The following is a 21,263-nucleotide window of genomic DNA, read 5'->3' as shown; positions in this document are numbered from 1 at the left end:
TGACTTTGTTGTTGTTACACTCCACGAGATCATCCGGAGTCTTTGCAATTGCCTCGCGCCATGCTGGGCGATCCTGAGCCAAAGTGAGCCAATTCACTATGCCACCGAAACGAAGATCACGTGCGACGAGGTCTTTCCATCGCAGTCGTGGCCCACAGGCTGGGCGTGGATCTGAGAAGAAACTAAACAGTATCAGCTTCGGAAGCCGGTTATCTGGCATTCTGGCGACATGCCCAAGCCACTGCAGACGGCGGTGTCTGACGGTATCAGATGGCAGTGCCATATCACCCCAGCGTCTTCGCAGCTCCTGGTTGTTGACATGCTGCAGCTGTTGATCGAGCCGGGATACACCCAGAATGAACCTGAGGGAGCGGTGGTGGAAGTTGTTGATGGCAACCATGTCTCTCTTCAGCGGAGTCCAGCACTCACAGGCATAGAGCAATGTGGACAGAACGCAAACATCGTAAAGATGGCGCTTGGTGGCGATGGAAAGGTTTCGGTCAAGAAAGACACGGCGCATAAGGTCGAAAGCTGCCGCTGCCGCCACACACACACACACACACACACACACACACACACACACACACACACACACACACAGACACAGATGATCATCCTTACCGACGCTGGGCGGAGAGGTCAAAGCTGCACGCCGGCAGTACCATAGCTATGTCGTTGCCATCTTCTGGTCTGCCGTTATAACCTCTGCCAAACATGATACGCCGGATATCACACTCAAACTGCACAGCACATAAAAACAGATACCAATAAACTGAGAGAAGAATTACACTATACTTCAGCACGCTGTTTGTCAGGAAGGGGCTACACTTTTGTTTTGCATTCAATTTTTTTTTTTTTTTTAAGCAATCCCAACAGACCCCAAGGTTTGCTTGCAGGCACCCAGGGCAGGCAGTTCCTTCCTTCCCGGTGGTGAAATGAGTTGGGGCTGTTAAAACAATGCGGAGTGATACAGAAAGTGCTTAAATGATCAGCATCAGGGAGTAGTAAAATACTCGGTAAGTCACTACTCCTTGCTGATTAGCACCAGGGATTGCAATAGATTCGTGCCCAGCTCGTGTATGTAAAATGGCGCACATCTTCTGCAAAGAATGCCAAAGATCCATAAGATGGAGACAAACAAGACCTCATAACCTCCTCGTGGTACAAAAAATACCAATTGGAGTCATTGTACACCATTAGCTTGCAACTTGGAATTTGCCTTCACATCTTTGATGTCACTTTGATGTCATCGTCATGGCTACACCCAAATTAGGTGCTCATAATGGCGCAACAATGCCGCTATTGATCTCATACGAGATAGTCTGAAGTCTTTCCTCACAAATTGCTATCATTCGCAATAACATCCCCAGCTATTTGCTATCGTGTTATGTTTCCGTGGAGACCGGGCGGAAACGAATACTAAGCCGTAGTGTGCGATATAGGAACACTTCTGATCTCACGGGGCAATGTACACTTCCTTGGTCATGTTTGTCCCTTGGGAGTGTCAGGGGGTGTTTCGTGACTGACTCCACTGTCCGGCACCAGAGTATACAATGCGGTGTTCAAAACAAAGCTAGGCATACTCTGGTTTACCTTCAACCACGAATAAATCTTTCGCCTTTTACTAAAGATTTCCGTGGAGGTGGACATTGAAGGAGTCTTCGAATTAATTTTTCTCCAGCCCTTGCTTTCTGAGCAGGGCTCGATTTCAATAAAAAATGAAAATTTGTTCATGTACTCATGCAATGACCACACACACAGGGATAGAGATGTTACACCTGCAGTGTAGCAAGAGGGACTCATGAGTGTGTGTGATCCCCGGTAGCAAGAGTACATAACCCCCCCCCCCCCCCCCCCCCAGAGTGTGCAATGCCTGATCCAGCTCTGCATAGGGTCTTGGTCGAGCATAATCGGATCTTTGCGTCATAATACCGTACACAACTGAGGGGAACCCGGGGAGTCGCGGGTACTCTCGGATCAAAAACAATGGTGCCCTGCCTCGAGACCGGCCTTGCGCTGGTGTGGAGTGTACGCATGACATCAGAAGATCCGATTCCGCTCGACCAAGACCCTATGCAGAGCTGGATCGGAGTTGCACACTCTGGGGGGTTATGTACTCTTGCCGGTAGCCTAATCGGTAGGGCACTGCCCCTGAAAGACAGGGGTCACAGTGCTGGGTTCGAATCCCGCTCGTGGATCCTTCTTTTGCAACACATGCACATGACATGGCAATGCTCCCCTTTGATGACTTGCAGAGAAACACAGCAGCGTAAAGCCACTCGACACAGAAAATCTTTCTTTCTTTAGCGGGAATATGGCAGCAAATGTGCAGTGCAGGTATTGTCTACACTAGGGAGCCAATACAAGATCATTGTACCCGAAATGGTTGGCATTTTGCCCGGATCTGCAAGTTCTACGTGATCCGTGGTCCATGGAACTCGCGATCACGATCATCACTTTGTCTTGCTGACCCGGAGCGCGGCCCAGACAGGCGATGGCTCATGCCAGTGTATAACTATGAATCGGCCCTGCCTCGTGGGCAACTGTTGCAGGCAGCCCGGGGCGGACTGCCACATGATTTAGTGTCGCAATCATCCGTGTTGTCTCCGTAGGGTGCTACGACTCCCTGATGCAGTGCCACTCAGGATTCATGGGATCAGGGAGTAGGAAAATACCGGTATTTTACTACTCCCTGATGGGACGTATCCTCTGTAAGAATAGTATTGTAGCGAGGGAGCTGGATAACAGGGTACGAGGGGCTATCAGTTAGACACTGCACCATACGGAATATGGCAAAGTGCATATGAGTGGTTCTGGAGGCTGAAAGAACAAATTTAATGTTTTGGGGTACGACTATTTCAGGATTCACCACCGAATGTGGGGGCTTTCCGCAGATCTGCGGTCCATTGCTCAACACTGCATCCACACGTCGAACAGCTCAATGGAGAAGACACACACCAGCAGGTGCTCACACAGTAAGCCATGGCAGTACAAACCACTGCTGGAGTGCAGTTCTTACCTCGCTGCCTTCGAGCACCGTCACGTCGTTCTCGCCAAAGCGGACGACAACATCCTCTGCCCTGAGTGCTATTCGTCGTGTACGGTCCCTGAAGCAATGCGCCGCTGCATGAACACAGCAAGCCATGATACAAGATAGATGTTGTCAAGTGACCAGTTACTCCACACACCCTCTCACACAGTATGACACACACACACACACACACACACACACACACACACACACACACACACACACACACACACACACACACACACACACACACACACACACACACACACACACACACACACACACACACACACACACACACACACACACACACACACACACACACACACACACACACAGTATGACACACAGTATGACACACATACACACAAACACACACACACACAGTATGACACACACACACAAACACACATACACACACACACACACACGCGCACACACACACACACACACACACACACACACACACACACACACGCACGCACACACACACATGCACACAGACACACACACACACACACACACACAGACACACACACACACACACACAGACACACACACTCACACAGTATGACACACACACACACACACACACACACACACACACACACACACACACACACACAAACACACACACACACACACACACAACACGCACATCAGTCGTGCATGACATATTTCACCGTGGAGACGATCAATAAAGTCCACCATCATATATCGTCATGACAGTGCGTCGCGTTCCGCATGCACTGCCGACACATGTACGTTACTGACCTGTCAGCACCCATTTGCAATTGTCCTTGCAAATGAGCGTTCCCGAACAGAAGATCTTGCCAGTTCGTTTGGACGCCAGAGCAACCTGAGTACACAACATCAAAGAGGCAATCAATCATTTCTCCAGGAAAGTTTTTTTTACTTACAGAATACAGGTTTTTGACAGTATTACAAAAAGGCCATGTGTCCTGTTCATCATTGTATTACATAGTACAATATTCTGTGGCGCCTATGATCTAAAGGTACATGCACACTGAGCTGGGCACTGGTGTAAGGCACCGACTTTACACACACGATCGGATTTCCTCGATCAGTGCTCTAGTTGCTAGCCAAACTAAGATACTGTTAGGCGTTCCCACTCGTTGTACACACATCTGCCATGTACACATACCTGCCGTATGCACATACCTGCCTTATGCACATACCTGCCTTATGCACATACCTGCTTTATGCACACACCTGCCAGATGCACATTCCTGTCTTATGCACATGCCTGTCTTAAGCCGCATACGTGTACCTGTCTTATGCATATACATGCCATGTACACATACCTGCTACGGACAAGGACATACATGTACCTGCCATGGACAAGCATATACCTGCCATGGACAAGCATATACCTGCCATGGACAAGCATATACCTGCCATGGACAAGCATATACCTGCCATGGACAAGCATATACCTGCCATGGACAAGCATATACCTGCCATGGACAAGCATATACCTGCCATGGACAAGCATATACCTGCCATGGACAAGCACCTACCTGTATGGATAAGGACATACCTGCCATGGATAAGCACCAAACCGTGCTTCCTTGCCACCTATGATCCTCTCTCGACCCGTGTAGCCAGACAGCGGTGAGTTGGGACGGCCACATTCCTCGTAATCTGCCAGTCCGCACACACAGGCAGCGGCAGCAGCGGTGACGGCGGCAGAAGTAGAAGCCACAACAGCAGCAACAGTGACAGCAGCAGCAACAACAACATGAGTAGTAGCAGCAGCAGCAACAACAGCAACAACAACAGCAGCAGCGGCAACAGCAGTAGACGCAGCAACAGTGATTGCCATGTTTCCTAGGTGCTGGGTGCAACATAATTGACAACAAATATTCATTTCAAACACAGCACTCCTGATTCAGCGGAAATTTGTGGAACAAAAGACTTGATATCTATCTTTGTTACGCCGTGGGAGATTATTACGTTTAATCATCGAAGAATGATATTCCACTGCGTTGTCGTTTGACTGTTGACATCACAGGTTTACTGCTCATTACAGCAGTGGATCCAGCGATCTCTACAGGGGTTCCAGTAGAGTCAAAACTGAATAGCCGATACATGTACATGGACACGCATATTGTTGCCAGTAGTAGTACATTTACGAAATTTAGGGGGTTCCGCGGAACCCCTGGAATCCCTCCTGCATCCGCCCCTGCATTACACCAAGCATAAAACTGACGACTTATGTTGTCTGCTTAGCTCCGCACACACACATACTCCATGTACTTACTTCCTTTGACCGGCACGACGCTCCTGACAAACTCTTCAATGTTCTCCTGATGGTGATGCCTAGCCACCTTCTTAGGCTGGCCTGTACAGCCACATTGGCGACGCTGATTCTGCGACTGGTACGCCAGCTTGAAGATGTACTCGTAGTGTGGAAGTGACGCAATGGAAGCGAAGTCAGCATGCGGTTGTGTCGCCCACTGCTGGCCCAGCGCGATGGCATATATCTCCCAGCCGAGTTCCTTCAGCGTGGATGCCGCTTCTTCAGGTGTGCCACCGTCGTTGATTTCCCCGTCCGAGAGAACGAACATTACCTGAAACGTGTAACGCATGTTTCAAATCTTTTTTCTCACGATAGCCAGTGGCCAATAAGAGATAATAGTGTGAGAGAGGAGAAACAGTGAGGAAGAATTGGGTGGGCGGGGATTAATGACTACTTAAGTGTACGGGCAGGGGTGGTCGCTATACGAGCATACAGAGTTGTGGAACAGCAGGGATATCTGGGATTCGAAGAGAGTACGAGAAGGGATTTAGCGAAGCTGGGTGGGCAAGTATTAAAAGATAGATTGTCCACAGCGTACATATAGTGTAGAGTGCAGGTATAGAGACGACGCATTGCGTCCTCGCAGTCGTTCACACACAGAAGGAATAACGTAGGCCCGAACATGCTAGGTTGCGCTACCCCTGCTTGGATGTGGTGCAGGGAGGACTCATGGCCGCCCACAACAGCCTGCAGGCGCCGGTTGTGCAGGAGGCTTTCCAGCCATCCGAGAAGCACGCCGTCTAGGCCATACACGGAGGCCGCTTGTGCAGCAGGCCAGCACGGTTAGCTTTATCGATGGCACCTGCTACAGGAAAACTGGATAATTTCGCTGGAGATTTATTTTCGGTAACTTCGGTACAGGTAACTTTTACCAAAAATAAAACGCGACCTAAAATTCCACCATGCCATGCCATACAGTGTGCAAAATGCATTTTTGGATCTGGAAAACTGCTTTACCGAAATGTTCGCGCTACTGAACCGTTGATTTTGGGAAATACCGAAAATATTACACCACCGAAAATTCCGAGTTTTACAGTATATTGGCAGGACATGAGCGGCTGGCTCCTCAGCCGAACAGCGGAACACCTATCACGGCTTATACGATACAAGCACAGCGCACAGCGCACACCATAACAGTACCGTAAAGTACCGCCAGAGCGCCCGTCTCGCGAGAGCGCCCCACCTTAATTTTACAGCCAAGCCAAGAAAAATCGTATGGCAGAATGCTACTAAGTTTGTACGGTGTGAGAACCTTAGTGTACTAAGGTCACACCTGGCATGTTTTTTATGTGGACCTCGAAGGTAAACTGGGTACGGATTGACTGCACAACGTGCAATGTGTGTACAAGGTCCGTGTCGTATGACCTACAGACAGGAAACCACCTCCACAAGACGACCACGAAAGGATGAGATGGTGGGGCGCTCTGGCGGTACTTTACGGTACATGTATAGCAGGGTGTCGTAACATCTAGAGACACTACACGACACTATAGTGCCCGCAGTAAATGATGAGTATTAGACCCATGACGTGATCTCACCTTTTTGCACTGTCTGCGGTGTGCCGAAGATCCGTTGTACACATCCAACGCCACTCGTCTGATGAAGTTTTCAAAGCCAAACCGGAGGTTTGTGTTGCCCATTTTCGGCCGTGTGATGTTGCCCAGTGTCCTATAGACCCTCCTGGTGTCATTGGCTTGTTCCAGAAGGAACCTGCCCACAGACAAGGCGAGAAATAGCGGGGCAAAGTATCTGCGCTTTTGAAGCTGTTCGTGAACACACATAACTGAAGCAGCTTGAACAACAAGCTTCTCTACAGTTGATACATCTCCAGTCATTAGTGGTCAAATGCCATCCTGACATCATTGCATAGGCTTGTATTGGGTGGGGTTAGGTGAATGACATCATTGCATAGGCTTGTATTGGGTGGGGTTAGGTGAATGATATCATTGCACAGGCTTGTATTGGGTGGGGCTAGGTGAATGACATCATTGCATAGGCTTGTATTGGGTGGGGTTAGGTGAATGACATCACCGCGCATGCTTTGTATTGGGTGGGGTTAGACGAGTGACACAATCGCACAAATTCCGCAGCACATCCAACGTCCTAACAAGTGACATTTCTTCGTTATAATAAGTTTTGCTGGGGCTGTAATGCCTCATACATTGTGTTATGTGCAGATATGCCTGAAGATTGCAAGATTGTTAACATATCTTCTTGTTACCGTGTGGATTTTGGTGATTTTTGGACAAAAATCGTTACATTTGCGACTCGTTACAATAAACATGTCTTACAGTATTACATGCTACGACTTACTTAGGGGCCGTCCGTAAATATCGATGTTTTTTTAGAGACGATATTGGTGCGTCTGGGGGGGGGGGGGGGGGGGAGGGGGTTTGAGCCATGTGCGTCTTTTCGAGCATCAGAAAAATATCGATGTAAATATCTGAAGTTTCGCCGATCCCTGCACGCGGACGTCTAAATGGCTAAACAAGAAATGTGAAACCAGCTTCCGTTCGCGGAGCTAAAACTCGCGACACAAGAACAAAATCAAAAATTGGAAGCTGTACGCCCATGGCGAATTTCAAGAGCAAAAGAATGAGCTATTGATTGTGGAAATCGGCCGAACGATGCCTGCAGGAGACCTTTTTCAAGACGTAGAGGCAGTGCGAACAAACACGGACGAACTCCACAAGAGTTTCCAGTCTTCACTGTCTGAACAAGGATTTGAAAAAATTCAAGCCCGAGCGTAGCCGCTTTGGCTACACCAGTACACGATGGCTGTGAGCACTGCAGCGCCAACCCGGTTCGCTCCCCCCAGGCGATGCAGCTATTGCGTGAGTGCGGCGGGATTTTCACGCCTACACCGGACCCTCAACATCCTGGGCACTTCATGATCATCCAAAAATATTGATTCCATGATCTAGATGTACATGTGCGTCTTCTGGGGGGAGGGAGGGGGATCAAGGGAGAGAAGCACCAATATCGTCTCTAAAAAAACATCGATATTTACGGACGGCCCCTTATGCTAGCTACTCCGGCCGGGGAAATACGAATTGTGCGTACAGGGTATCTTGTACTATATGGATGTCTTAGCTTAACCCTTTACTGACGGCACATACGGCGATGCTCGATAAATTCTACTTAAGTACACTTGTACAGTGTAGTGGTAGCGACTTCGGCAATGATTGTTGGGTGCGAGCTCCAGTGTGGGGAGCAAACCCTTTCCTAATAATATAAGCCCGTTGCGCATTGCCAAATATGGAAGGTATGAGTAATGCATGTGAGTGCACTGGGATCAGGAATGCACTGTTCAACACCCCAGACGACCATGCCCAGGTGGCTGTGTGGGGTGTTTATGGTACAAGTTACGTCATTGCGCAATGGGCTTGGAAGTACACCTGTTACACTTATGCATCTACGCCTTGATCTATAGGGGGTGGTGGCGTTTCTACGAATGCGGAAAACTCGGCTTCCAGCCGAGTCTCACGCGACTCGTGATGTTTTTTTTACACTTACACACTTGTCTTCTGGAAGAGAACCACTGACACACGAGCACGCTCCGCGCCGATGGTGAAGTAGTTGGTGACGACACGCACGAATGGCAGCGAGGTGTTGAAGAAGACGTCGTCGCTGATGCTGCGCGAGGCGTCCAGAAGGAACGCCAGGTCGTAGCAGCCGCGAAGGTCCTGCGTGATTGACCTGCTGCAGACCAGTGGTGTGTGCGCCACTGCGGACGCATTGTGATCACCAGATTCTATACAAGATGCAGCAAACACAGAAAAACCAAAAAATCATGGTTCGCACTGGAGGCCGCATCCGTAGGACCCCCCCCCCCGGGTCAAGGCACAAGCATGGCCTACAACATTAGCATGCCGTACCGTAGACATGGGTATAAACAGGTCAAGCGTACCATCTTTTTTAAAGCAGATTTATGAGCAAATAAATGTACTACTAGCAACACACACACAAGAGAGAGAGAGAGAGAGAGAGAGAGAGAGATAGAGAGATAGATAGATAGATAGATAGATAGAGAGAGAGAGAGAGAGAGAGAGGGAGAGAGAGGAGAGAGAGAGAGAGAGAGAGAGAGAGAGAGAGAGAGAGAGAGAGAGAGAGAGAGAGAGAGAGAGAGAGAGAGAGAGAGGAAGAAAGAGACAGAGAGAGCTGTGTTGCAACTCCGAGTTTCACATAGTCACGTGTATCAGGCTACTGTACAAAATATTGTACAGGTAAGGAGTGCACAAGAGACACCAGTTTCTGGATAACATACACACTCAAAGAACATTAGTCATTCTGTTGAGAGCACTACACCACTGACCTGTATGATCACTCTCACTATCGTCCTGGTGTTGACATGACTGGCGGGTTGATGCAAGAGCTGTGTTGGACTCGAGTGCCGGCTGGAACAAGCTGTTGTACAGCCTTGTCCAAAGAGGCTGCACCGCTGTACACACCACACGGCAGATTGAACACTTCACAAAGATATCCAGACACTTGATGTTCCATTCGACAAATTGTTAGAAAGGTATTTCAGAGCTGGACGGCATGCCTCAGTTCACTACGAGCACACACCGTCAGCCTTGCAATTTCAGTTCCTTTGTGTCATGAAGTTGTGTGCTACCTCTGTATTTTCGTGTCTTGGGCCCCCGGATTTGTCCACATCAGTCCAACTGTAACATTCCAGGGGAGGAGGGGCAGAGGCTGCCAATACTATCCTGAAATCTCTCGTGACTACTTGAGGCCAATCTCTCCGCTTCATTCTAGCTTGATAATGAAATTCATGACCCCCCCCCCCCCCCCAGTACGGCAGTATTGCTTAATGCTGGCGATGATAAGCTAGGGCTGTAAAGAAGGAGGGCTCGTAGCTGTGGTACTAGTCACATCACATCAAGTGTAGAGGGGACGGTTTCAAATAGGACACAGGTTGCAAACCGGAACGGACTCAATATTCACTTTCTCTCTTGGTATTTTGATTAGAAAACATATGTCGCAGTGAGACTACGATGTGTTATACTCCGAGCCAAAATTTCATGGCACTGCGATGACCAGAAGCGCCATACCAAGCAGGTGAGTTTTTGACGTGTTGCTTCGCACTGCGACTTGAGTTTTACGACTTTCGAAAAATCAACTTCTTGTCGCAGGTAAACAGCGGCTGGCCTCTCGCCAATAAAGCACCGCATACCAAGCAAAACTAATGGAAGCACACACAAGGCTTATTGTTATTCTGTACTGGCCGTCGTGGAGCGATAGCAATTACCTAATTTCAGACCCAGAGTGAATTTGACGTGCACTCTAAAACGTGTCCGGTTTGGAGCCACCTCTGATTTGAACTTTTTTGAAGCGAAAAATTGGGCAACTTGGAGGCAATGGGTCAACACAAAGGAGTGGCTCAGTTCGATTGACTCTGGCCCCAGAGCAAACTTCAACATGCCAGTTTCCTTCCACAAACATATTTTGAGTGAAAAATCAACGCTGATGATCGGTTTGGGTCTATACAAATTTGGCTGTCAAAGCGTCCCGGTATCGAGCCGTCCCCTCTACATTTTATCCTGGAAGAGCAGGGCAAAATCCACCCTTCGACTAACACCCAAGTAATGATAGCTTTAAGGCCTGCATTTGCACTTTGATCTTTGACGGTGTTGGCGTTCCTACCCATGCGGAAAACTCGGGCTCTACCCGAGTCTTACGCGAACCGGGATTTTTTTTGTAATGATGGAAATGAGAGAATGGAACGAGGAGTTCTAGAACCTGTGGATTTACACTCTGGAAAAGGGGAGATTGGACATCACACGGCAATGCATCTCAGTGCATCTGGCGTCCTGGGAATATACAGCCCTCACCTCGGCATTTGGGTGGTGTGCCGCTCCACTTGTGGGTGTCTCGGAGGCAGATCCTCGAAACGCACCGGTCACACATCCGCCCTGGACCACAGCCGTAGCCTTCCAGTCCCGGTCGACAGCAGTGCTTGGCGAAGGAGAGAAAACCTGACAAACAGGCCGGACAAGGCAAAAGGTATTTTTTGTATTGTATTGTATTTTATTATTTCACTTGGGCATTCCCCACAGACCCTAAGGTCTTCTTACAGGGTGCCCAAGATGAATGAATTCAAGTTCCTGGCGAAATGAATTGGGTGACTCAAATCAGTTCTAGTCGTTTGGACAGGACTTATCAGAGATCCATTGCTTCATTTACATGTAGCTTGAAAATTTGGGGAGACATAGTTTTTCCTTGCTTCTTTGCCCTTCCTGCTCAGGCATCAGCATTATAGAAACTTCAAATTTCGCACACTCTCAATCATTGATAACTAGTAAGTCATGCATGACCTGCATGACTGTAAAAAGATAGCCCCAGTCGACTGATGATTGCTTTTCAGCATGAAACTCGTGAGTAGAGAGACATTCAATCACTTCTTGTTCCACCGGATTTTCGTTTGTGACTTTTAAAAGAGCAATGACCATCAGGCAAGGCAAGAGATCGCACATAACTCGTACCTGGGTAAATCTCATCCTCAACGATGACATCACCGTCGTCTTCCGGTACTGGACAGTTGACCTGCCCTGCACCGGCACAAGACAGATTATCACACCATGTACAACAAAGGCATTGTTCGGTTGTATATTCCTTGTTGCAGGAACATCACAATCTGCAATTTAGTGAGAGAGTAATTCCACTGCTGTGAGAATGGTTTTAGTTCTCTACCAGCCATGCAACGTGGATATGGCCGTAGTAACAGTTACTATCACTTGGGTATGATAACCACCATCATGATTGAACTAACTACACACTGCATCACTACGAACTCTGCACGCTACTTCACTCGAAATCACGTTGTGTGTGTGTGTGTGTGTGTGTGTGTGTGTGTGTGCTTGTGTGTGTGTCTGTGTCTGTGTGTGTCTGAGTGTGACGGTGTGTGTGTGTGTGTGTGTGTGTGTTCATAGTATGCACATCTCCCCGTATGCAATAGCAGAACAGATGTGCGCAAACTCACTGCTGCATTCAATCTCGTGCATGAGGTACGCCGACTGCCACGTTCCATCGTTGCGGCATGTGTAGTGCGGCTGGCCGTGCAAGAAGTAACCGCTTGCACAGCTGACACGGAGCACAGAGCCGACGGAACGCGATGCCGGAACACTGACAGCAGCATGAGCAATGTCCAGCGAAACCATGGGGCACCATTCTTCCTCTGCACAAAGACAACGGGAACAATGCCAGGAACTGAGAAGATCCGTATCCACTACAACAGTTTTTAATGCTCTGCGAAGAAATCAACAGAATCAAAAAGAGGAATAAGCTCTGATGTACTTTTGATAGCTTTAATTAAAGCTCTGATTCATAATGTTGATGGAGTTGAAGATGGGAAAAGTCTGAAGAAAAAACTGTCACCACCAAGACGAACCAAGGACCCTGTACAAATATAAAAAGTGAGTTTGCCACTTGCTTTGAAAGCAGAGAAGGTTCCAACAAGGAGCAGAAGCCGCTAGGGAGGGGACGCAAGGCCATAGCACCTGACATGTGCTGGTTTCAATCCCGGAATTGGAAGTGCCACATGATGCACATGATGCGTGGTCTATGCAGCTCACAGTGGTGATTGCAGCCAGTGACTGTAGTGTTCTCTCAAAGTACAGTAAAACCTGGTGTAAGCGACCACCCCACGGTGCAAGCAAAAGCGGTTATTACAGCCAGGTGGTCATTAGAACCAGGTCCCACAGTGTCTGTGTAGAACAGTCCGTGCATGGAAAAACGGTCGTTAAGAGCAGACGGTCGCTAATGTCAGGTTTTACTGTACTTGCACGTAGAAAGGCTGGAGGATATTGGTCAGCAGATTGCATGTCACCAGAGCTAGCAGCAGAGGACTGCAGTCTGCAGACAAGATAACACTACAGTGATCTACCGGCACCAGATACAGCCTAGACCTGCGATATGCTGTATATGAGCATGCATAGATTGGCCCTGCTCCGAGTAAGGTTACCGCAATGGGTGGTAGCCTGTTATTAAAGAAAAAATCCAAACCGTCCCACATTCCGCACTCTCGTGTTTTCTCCCTAGCTCCCTAGATCATGCACTGTAAGGCTACAAGTTTCCGGCATGTTTAAATTTCGGCCTGCACTGCTGTTGCCTGTGCGCACGTACACTTTCACATTCAACCTTGCAAAACAAAATTCGGCCGCAACAAATTTTAGGTCAAAAATGTCCGAAAACAGCCGAAAATGCACCTGCGCCGAATATTTGTAGACTTCCAGTAGGTGCTATGACTACCCGTTGCCCAGTACACACCCAAGCCAGCGGTCAATGCTACACCGGCCAAGCACTTTTGTAAAGGTGGCTGCCCAGTGCACGACGGAGATTGCACAGATAGGCCTGTGAGCGCCGGCGGTGGTCTGAGCACAGCCCAGCCCGACTGAGCTCAGTGAGCTAGCAGGTTCAACAATGTGTGTACATGCGCATGTCACCCTCAGGCCCACCGGAACCAGTCCGGTTGGTCAGGTTATTATCGGACCAACGTTTCGGCCACCTACATAATTATATTTCCTAGTTTTGAGGATATCTGTACCCGCCATATCATACACAAAGTATGAAAAGGTCGTGATACTGCCGGACCAAACACAAACTGCTTCCGGCGGTTCTGAACCAATACATGCAGGCTGCATGGAGTCGTACAGTCAGACCTCGCTTATCCGGTCCTCTTTTATCCGGAACCCTCGCCATCCGGAAGAAAATTGTTGGTTACCGATTAACAGCATATGTCATACATACATACAGTATGTGTGTTCGATAATCCGGGTCACTCGCCTATCCAGATATTTTTGTGGAAAACGGATGTGTGCGGCTTTAAAGTGAGGTCTGACTGTACTGCAGTGTGGCATTCACGCCATCATATCAACCGCAGTGCTGCATTGTCAGCAGTGCCACAGCTCCAGCAGTGCTTACCCCTCTCCCTCTGTTCTAGCCAAAGAAGGTCCGCGCGCGCTCTGTGAATACGCACGCTGCATAGAGGACCATGGAAAAACGGGTGAACAGTATGACCCCCTGGCCGCCTAAAATTCTTTAACCGGCTAGAACCCTACTCACCTGTCGAACAGCGCGGTACCGGAGTGCTCCACTCTCCGTCCTTTCCGCACGTACTGTACCACCGGTCGTCCCCCACTAGCGAGTGGTTCTCGCGGCACTCGAACCGGATGAGATCTCCCGGACTGAACACAGCAACATTCTCCGGTGTAATGATCCCATTCGGCAGTGCGCCTGGTTGTGGCTTGTTACATGTCACTGCAAACAAAGAGCAATCCGGATGTACAGTAAAACCTGCCAAGGTGACCACTCTGATAAGGTGACCACTCTGATAAGGTGACCACTCTGATAAGGTGACCACTCTGATAAGGTGACCACTCTGATAAGGTGACCACTCTGATAAGGTGACCACTCTGATAAGGTGACCACTCTGATAAGGTGACCACTCTGATAAGGTGACCACTCTGATAAGGTGACCACTCTGATAAGGTGACCACTCTGATAAGGTGACCACTCCGATAAGGTGATCACTCTGATAAGGCAACCACTCTGATAAGGCAATCACCTGTCCAAGAGGACCACTGCAACCAGGACCAATGCAGGGGCGTCGGAAGGTAATTTAGCGTGGTACGGTCAGCCATCTGAAGTACAAATTAATCGTGGGGGAGGGTCGGCTGAGCTGAAAATTTTGGAAATTTAGAGCCCAAATCAGTGCATTTTATTGATTGATGGGGTACTTGGGGCAAATAGTGGTACGGTCAATACCGTAGTGACCGTATCGTGTGCGACGCCCCTGCAATGGTTGTTATTCTCAGTCAAATAACCCTGGATAAGGAGACCACCTGGTAACAGAGACCACGTTTTGAAGGTCCCTTGAGCGATCGTCATAACTTGTTAGACAGGTTTCCCTGTACACACATACATTATCCATGTCTACGTCTACATTGTATATGAAGAGTTTAGTTGCAAAACGCGACAAGCACAACATTTGAGAAATTCAGATTTTCAGCTCAGTGTAATCAACAGGTCTCTAAAGACTAAGGGAACCCTCACACACAATTTCACATTCAAAATCACCACAAAAAAAAACCACTTCAAAACTGGTACCCAAAATTTACCGTATTTGCCGGAGTATAATGCGCACCTTTGTATAACGCGCACTCCAATCTTCAACCACAAATCACAAAATGGCTCTATTCGGTGTATAACGTGGAGTCAAATCGGGGACATTTGGTTCTGAAATTGATCTCGTCAAAGGATGGTGAAACTTAAGAATATGTTCCGGTAAGTCAGACTATGACTATGAAATTGAGGGAATTACGAACTGTGAACATGAAAACAACATTGTTTTTCCGTGGATGTTCTTGAACGTCGATGAACCTGAGCACTCGCTCCGTACGATACAGTGCATTGTGTGTATAGTGCGCACTTGAACTCTGGCACTTTTGTACTAGATTCTCGTATTCGGTGTATAGTGCGCACTGCAGATTTGAACTTCAAAATTCACTGCTCAGTGTGCGCACTGTACACCAGCAAATATGGTATATGGATTTAGTAGAATTGTACATAAATCAAATCCGTTTTTGGTCATTACTACATATATAGTATCTGAAAAGTGATGAAACGGATGTGTCACGTCAGTTCGCATCTAAGCTCGTAGAATTATGTATAAAATTGCACATACAGTCAACTTCGCTAATAACGACTGCGGATATAACGACAATTCGCGAATAACGACAGAGTTTCCATAGCCAGAGCAAAGTCCCATCTAACTGTAATACATATAATGAGACCTCGGGTATAACGACACTTCGCGAATAAGGACACTTTTCTGATGCCCCGACGAGTGTCGTTATAAGCGAAGTTGACTGTACATACAGTACTCCATCTTGACACACATAACCACATACACACCCAAAGTAGCACAAGTAAAATCCAAGCACATGCAGATGCGCGGCAGTAGACAAGGGATACGGCTCCATTATTCCCAAGTTAAATGTGTATGTGCAAGTCGCGAGAGGGATACGTTCGCATATACCACGTGACGAAATGATCACGGGTGAACGGCTGCCATTTACAAACTTTACACTTATCGTGTGAAAACATAAGCCACTCCGGTTTCCGCCACGGATTCAGCAGCATGCAACAATGCTGCTCTCACCTTGCCGAAACAGATAGCGAAACGTCACATTGAAACCGGGCGCGTCGCCAGACAGTTGCTGCGCGCACGTGGAGGAGACTTTGAAGCGCAGCTCCAGCACCTCCCGGTACAGAAGAGAGACTTCTCGACACGGCGACCCGATCTGTCCTGCAGTGCACACGCCACACCAGACACACGTACGACAATGTCACGCTCACACACCACGTTTATCTGGACTGTTCGGGACCAGCCACTGCGCGAAAGCGTGAACACACTCGGCCACAACTAGAACAAGTGAGGAGTGTCTGTAACTCAGGATCACATAATTATATTTCGGGGAGCAGGAATAATCAATAAATGGGAGAAAGCAGCAATCATAGCTACAACATCATTATTTTGCAAAATGGCCAAGTTCGTTGCAGCTTCTAAGGCAACAACAACAATGGTTAAAATTAAGATACTAAGAGCAAATTAAAATAGAAGAAATCACATGGAAACGAGTTACGAAGCAACTATCCACGACTCTTAACAAGATAATAAGCAGTCAGCAGTCGTGGATAGTTGCTTCATAACTCGTTTCCATGTGATTTCTTCTATTTTAATTATATTTATTCCCGTAGCTATGCAGAAGACGTTACTTCAGTAACGTCTGGCGCTAGCCAGGGTCCACACAGCTTTAATTTGGTGTTTGTTTGTTTGTTTGTGTCACGCCTGGCGCTATCCTGTATCTGTCCCGTACCGTACCGTACCAACAAAGACAGCTGGCCACAATATTTTTGTTTGTTTGTGCCATCGGCATGCCTGGCGCTATCCCGTACCTGTCCCGTACCATCAAGTGTACGGTACCATCAAGAGAATGAGTATATATGCGAAGTGTATCGGGGAATGCATTCAGTGCAGTAACATTTTGTGTGGATTTGTGTGCGAGGCCGAGATCCCACTAGCAGGCTGGCTGGGCCGCCTGTCGAACAGCCCGGGAATCGCATGTAGGCCGATAGCATAATAATTATAACGTGTATACAGTCATGTAGATGTATAGCAGGGAGTCATATTATGTAAACGACTCCCTGCTGTATGGGGAGATTTTCTGGAAAGAAACACGAAGTAGGGAGACGAGTAAATGCAATTAGAATGGATGTTAGTTGCCGTCAGTATAATAATAAGAAGAAGACGAACGCCCGTGATCGGCAGAGTCAGCGCCGGTCCCAGGAAACGGCAGGACAGACATCCCGTCGACTCCAGAACGCCTGTGATCGGCAGAGTCAGCGCCGGTCCCATAGCTATGCAGAAGACGTTACTTCAGTAACTCATTGAAACGTTTTTGCAATACAATGATGTAGCTAATCAAAGGAAAAAAAACTTTTCCATCAGTTCTAACAACATGCACGATGAGCTAGGCAACAAAGCATAGCGCAGGGCCCTGAGCTTCCAAGCTCTCTCGTTGGCTCAGTATCGGAGTTAAAAATACTAACAGTTAGGAGCTACTAGTGTATAATAACGAGTGCCCACCTTGCTCACTGAGTGCTAAAATGTTTCGACGATGTCCCGATGCCATGTGGTGTCGCTTCAATATGAGGCGGTCGCCATTCCTGAGTGAAATATCATTGAAACAAACTTCGACACGTGCCGCTTGGTCGCCTGCATACGTATCAAAAAAGAGAAGAAAAAGACCATGGGAAAGTAAAAGGGGGACATTTGTACATTGACGGCACATGGCAGAGTCACGGGCTCAGCCATAGCTAATGCAGAACACCACATCACCTAAAGCTGCTCTGCTTGATTCGGGCTCGGAAGCATGCAGTCCAGATAGCAGTCAGCATGTTGCAGTGCTTCTGACTGGCTTGTTAATAAGGTTCGTATTAGAGAGTAGTAAAATAACTGTCAGTATTGTACTGCTCAGACGCCTACGCCCCTTTGTGCTCCATACCATCATGTTTGTCACACAACATCGTTTGTCTGCAATTTCTTGGGTAGTTCAGTTGAGTGGAGATTACATCCACGTGGAAATCAACACAGCATTGTGGTGTCGACAGAGCACTTCGAAACAGTCACGTAAAATCATTAACAGCACCTAAGAGCAAAATTCAGGGAAAATGGACAAAAGGGAAACCTATACATGGCAAGGAAACTGTTTGCCTGCGGTTGTCAAGTACGGTAACACTCACCTGGCCGTCTGCCCGTCACCTTGGCGACGAATCTGTACGCACTGCCGCAGAGGCATTGGCTGGCCGGGCGCAACACGACGTGATGTACTGCTACCTGTCGAGTCTGGGCGCTGGGGAAACGCATTGTCGGGACAACGCCCGGCCTGCCTCCCCAGGTACAGGGCACAGTAGAAACATCCACAGTTTCGCCCGTGCCTGGTGAACGTAAAGAAAGGCCAGCACAAACCGCACAAGTTGCGAGTTATGACTAACAGTCCACCAAGGTAACGAGATAATATACACTCAGATATTGCGACAACAAGGCACACAACTGACAGGGATTTTGAGACATTCCACAACCTTATAGGTCCTTTCTATTTACATAATACTATTGGCTCAACATCTGAGTTTTAACAAACCACAAGGCTTGTGAAAACTCAATCTCTAGGTCGTCAATTCTGATTGCAGCGGCGGCTCTGGTATGACACTTGCTGGATATTCGACCGTGCTTAATTAATATCCTTTTATCAACAAAGTGGTAGAAATGGAAGTGAGGGAACAAACACGGAGATGAAAAATCAGGCACTTCTTGTTGCAATGATAATGTCACTGGTTCCTGGAAACACTAATGATTCACACTTCGAAGTACGACAGGACGCACACACGTGCGCGCGCACACGTACACACACAGACCCCCCCCCCACACACACAAAGAGACAGGGATACTTGATGCAGAAGGTTGGAGGCAGAGAGAGAGAGACGAACCAGTAATGTTCAGGTTGGCACAGCGGCTCAGTAGGACAGGTGACATGGTGCAGGAGGTAAGTTAATACTAGTGCAGGTATTCCATTAAAAACACAGTGTCAACTCACTGAGCTCCAGGAAGCACATCAGGCCCACCATGATGCAAAGGGGCCAGCTATACATGTTGCAGCGTCACCAGCAGTTCAATCAACTGGTACTTTTCTGTTCCCTGCAGTTAACAGCATGAGGTGGCGGCATCAGCATAAAATAAAATAAACACTTTCATTCCAAAGGATCAGTCGGGGTTGATCCTTTGAATTTGAAGTTCTCCCAATCCTTTCAAAAAATTAATCACTTTCATTCCAAATCCTGTTTTCGGATTGACTGCTGAGAAGCTTTGTGGAGAGGGACTGGCAATTTTGACAGCTTGTACATATCCACAAAATGGGTTTCATCTTGGCTTCGCATATGCAATGGCAATTAACACACCCACGATCTCTGCAACAAACATTGTTCTGAGTATCAGCATGCTTTACACAGCACAGCAAACATGCTGGTTGATCCATGACCAGCAAGATCTTTTGGGTGAGAGGGAAGAGGAGGAGGAGGATGGGGGGGGGGTCCTCGTTATCGGGTGCAAAGAGACAGAGACACAGAGAGTGACAAAGAGAGAGAGAGAGAGAGAGAGAGAGAGAGAGAGAGAGAGAGAGAGAGAGAGAGAGACAGACAGACAGAGACACAGAGATACAGACAGAGAGAGACACACACACAGCGATAGACAGAGAGAGAGAGAGAGAGAGAGAGAGAGAGAGAGAGAGAGAGAGAGAGAGAGAGAGAGAGAGAGAGAGAGAGAAAGAGAGAGAGATAGAGAGATTAGAGAGAGAGAGAGCAGAGAGAGAGAGAGAGAGAGAGAGAGAGAGAGAGAGAGAGACGGGGAGACACACAAACACACACACAACGGATGCGTGCGGTTAAAGGGGAAGTTAAGGCAAAAATTAAAATTTCACCAGTTGTAGTCTTCGGGGTGCTGAGTCGAATGGTCTTGGTCCGAGGAAGCTGAGACGCTCCCTTCCTACTTGAATCCCAATCGAACTCGCGCACTTCCACCGAAACTGGGTGACTGCGCCCTACGAGATGGGGATTTGTATGCAAAATGTCACTAAAAGCGCCATTTCGTTCTTATAAAAGCACGGATGACCGCGATTGGCCCATATGTTGTAGTCTTTTGGACGCTGAGTCGACTGGTTTTGGTCCGAAAAGGCTGCGATGCAGCGTTCCTCCTTTATTCCCAATCGAACATGATTGAACAAGCGGTCACGTGCTCCTGGGTGCTCAAATCACCTGGTCACCACGCCAGCAGGCGACAACTTTCACACCAAGGTTCAACTCGAGTTCAACTCGAGTGACAGGAGTGCATCCAAAAAAGGTCAAACAGGCTAGTAAGTTGTACCCTGCAGGCACGGTGACCAGGTGACTGGTGTACGCAGGAGCACGTGACCGCTTGTTCAACCATGTTCGATTGGGAATAAAGGAGGAACGCTACATCGCAGCCTTTTCGGACCAAAACCAGTCGACTCAGCGTCCAAAAGACTACAACATATGGGCCAATCGCGGTCATCCGTGCTTTTATAAGAACGAAATGGCGCTTTTAGTGACATTTTGCATACAAATCCCCATCTTGTAGGGCGCAGTCACCCAGTTTCGGTGGAAGTGCGCGAGTTCGATTGGGATTCAAGTAGGAAGGGAGCGTCTCAGCTTCCTCGGACCAAGACCATTCGACTCAGCACCCCGAAGACTACAACTGGTGAAATTTTAATTTTTGCCTTAACTTCCCCTTTAAGCGAGGTCTGACTGAAGTTCCAAATTTGGCAATATCTC

The 21,263-nt window shown here is 48.1% G+C and overlaps 1 protein-coding gene and 1 non-coding gene across 3 annotated transcripts in view; one reads left to right on the top strand and one right to left on the bottom strand.

Annotated features, from left to right (window-relative positions):
* Window positions 1-21,263, bottom strand: part of LOC135822594 (uncharacterized) — a 28,676-nt gene that overhangs the window by 5,447 nt on the left and 1,966 nt on the right. For both annotated transcript variants that reach the window (XM_065335401.1, XM_065335400.1), the window contains exons 2-17: window positions 19,514-19,614; window positions 18,663-18,857; window positions 18,007-18,135; window positions 16,519-16,665; window positions 14,421-14,615; window positions 12,340-12,534; window positions 11,843-11,908; window positions 11,192-11,335; window positions 9,670-9,795; window positions 8,871-9,108; window positions 6,893-7,064; window positions 5,316-5,625; window positions 4,593-4,696; window positions 3,806-3,890; window positions 3,020-3,123; window positions 622-740 (exon numbers count right to left, since the gene is read on the bottom strand). In XM_065335401.1, coding sequence (XP_065191473.1) covers window positions 622-740; window positions 3,020-3,123; window positions 3,806-3,890; window positions 4,593-4,696; window positions 5,316-5,625; window positions 6,893-7,064; window positions 8,871-9,108; window positions 9,670-9,795; window positions 11,192-11,335; window positions 11,843-11,908; window positions 12,340-12,534; window positions 14,421-14,615; window positions 16,519-16,665; window positions 18,007-18,135; window positions 18,663-18,857; window positions 19,514-19,568 — 2,384 coding nt within the window. In that variant the 5' untranslated portion in view covers window positions 19,569-19,614. The remainder of the gene's footprint in view (window positions 1-621; window positions 741-3,019; window positions 3,124-3,805; window positions 3,891-4,592; window positions 4,697-5,315; window positions 5,626-6,892; window positions 7,065-8,870; window positions 9,109-9,669; window positions 9,796-11,191; window positions 11,336-11,842; window positions 11,909-12,339; window positions 12,535-14,420; window positions 14,616-16,518; window positions 16,666-18,006; window positions 18,136-18,662; window positions 18,858-19,513; window positions 19,615-21,263) is intronic.
* On the top strand, window positions 1,580-1,699 carry LOC135824032 (U5 spliceosomal RNA). Its single transcript, XR_010554830.1, has one exon. It is a non-coding gene; the product is annotated as a U5 spliceosomal RNA (small nuclear RNA).

Source organism: Sycon ciliatum, chromosome 8 (assembly GCF_964019385.1).
Source record: "Sycon ciliatum chromosome 8, ocSycCili1.1, whole genome shotgun sequence".
NCBI classification, from domain to species: Eukaryota; Metazoa; Porifera; class Calcarea; order Leucosolenida; family Sycettidae; genus Sycon; species Sycon ciliatum.
Note: the sequence above shows the minus strand (reverse complement) of the source record. Positions and strands in the feature narration are given on the sequence as shown.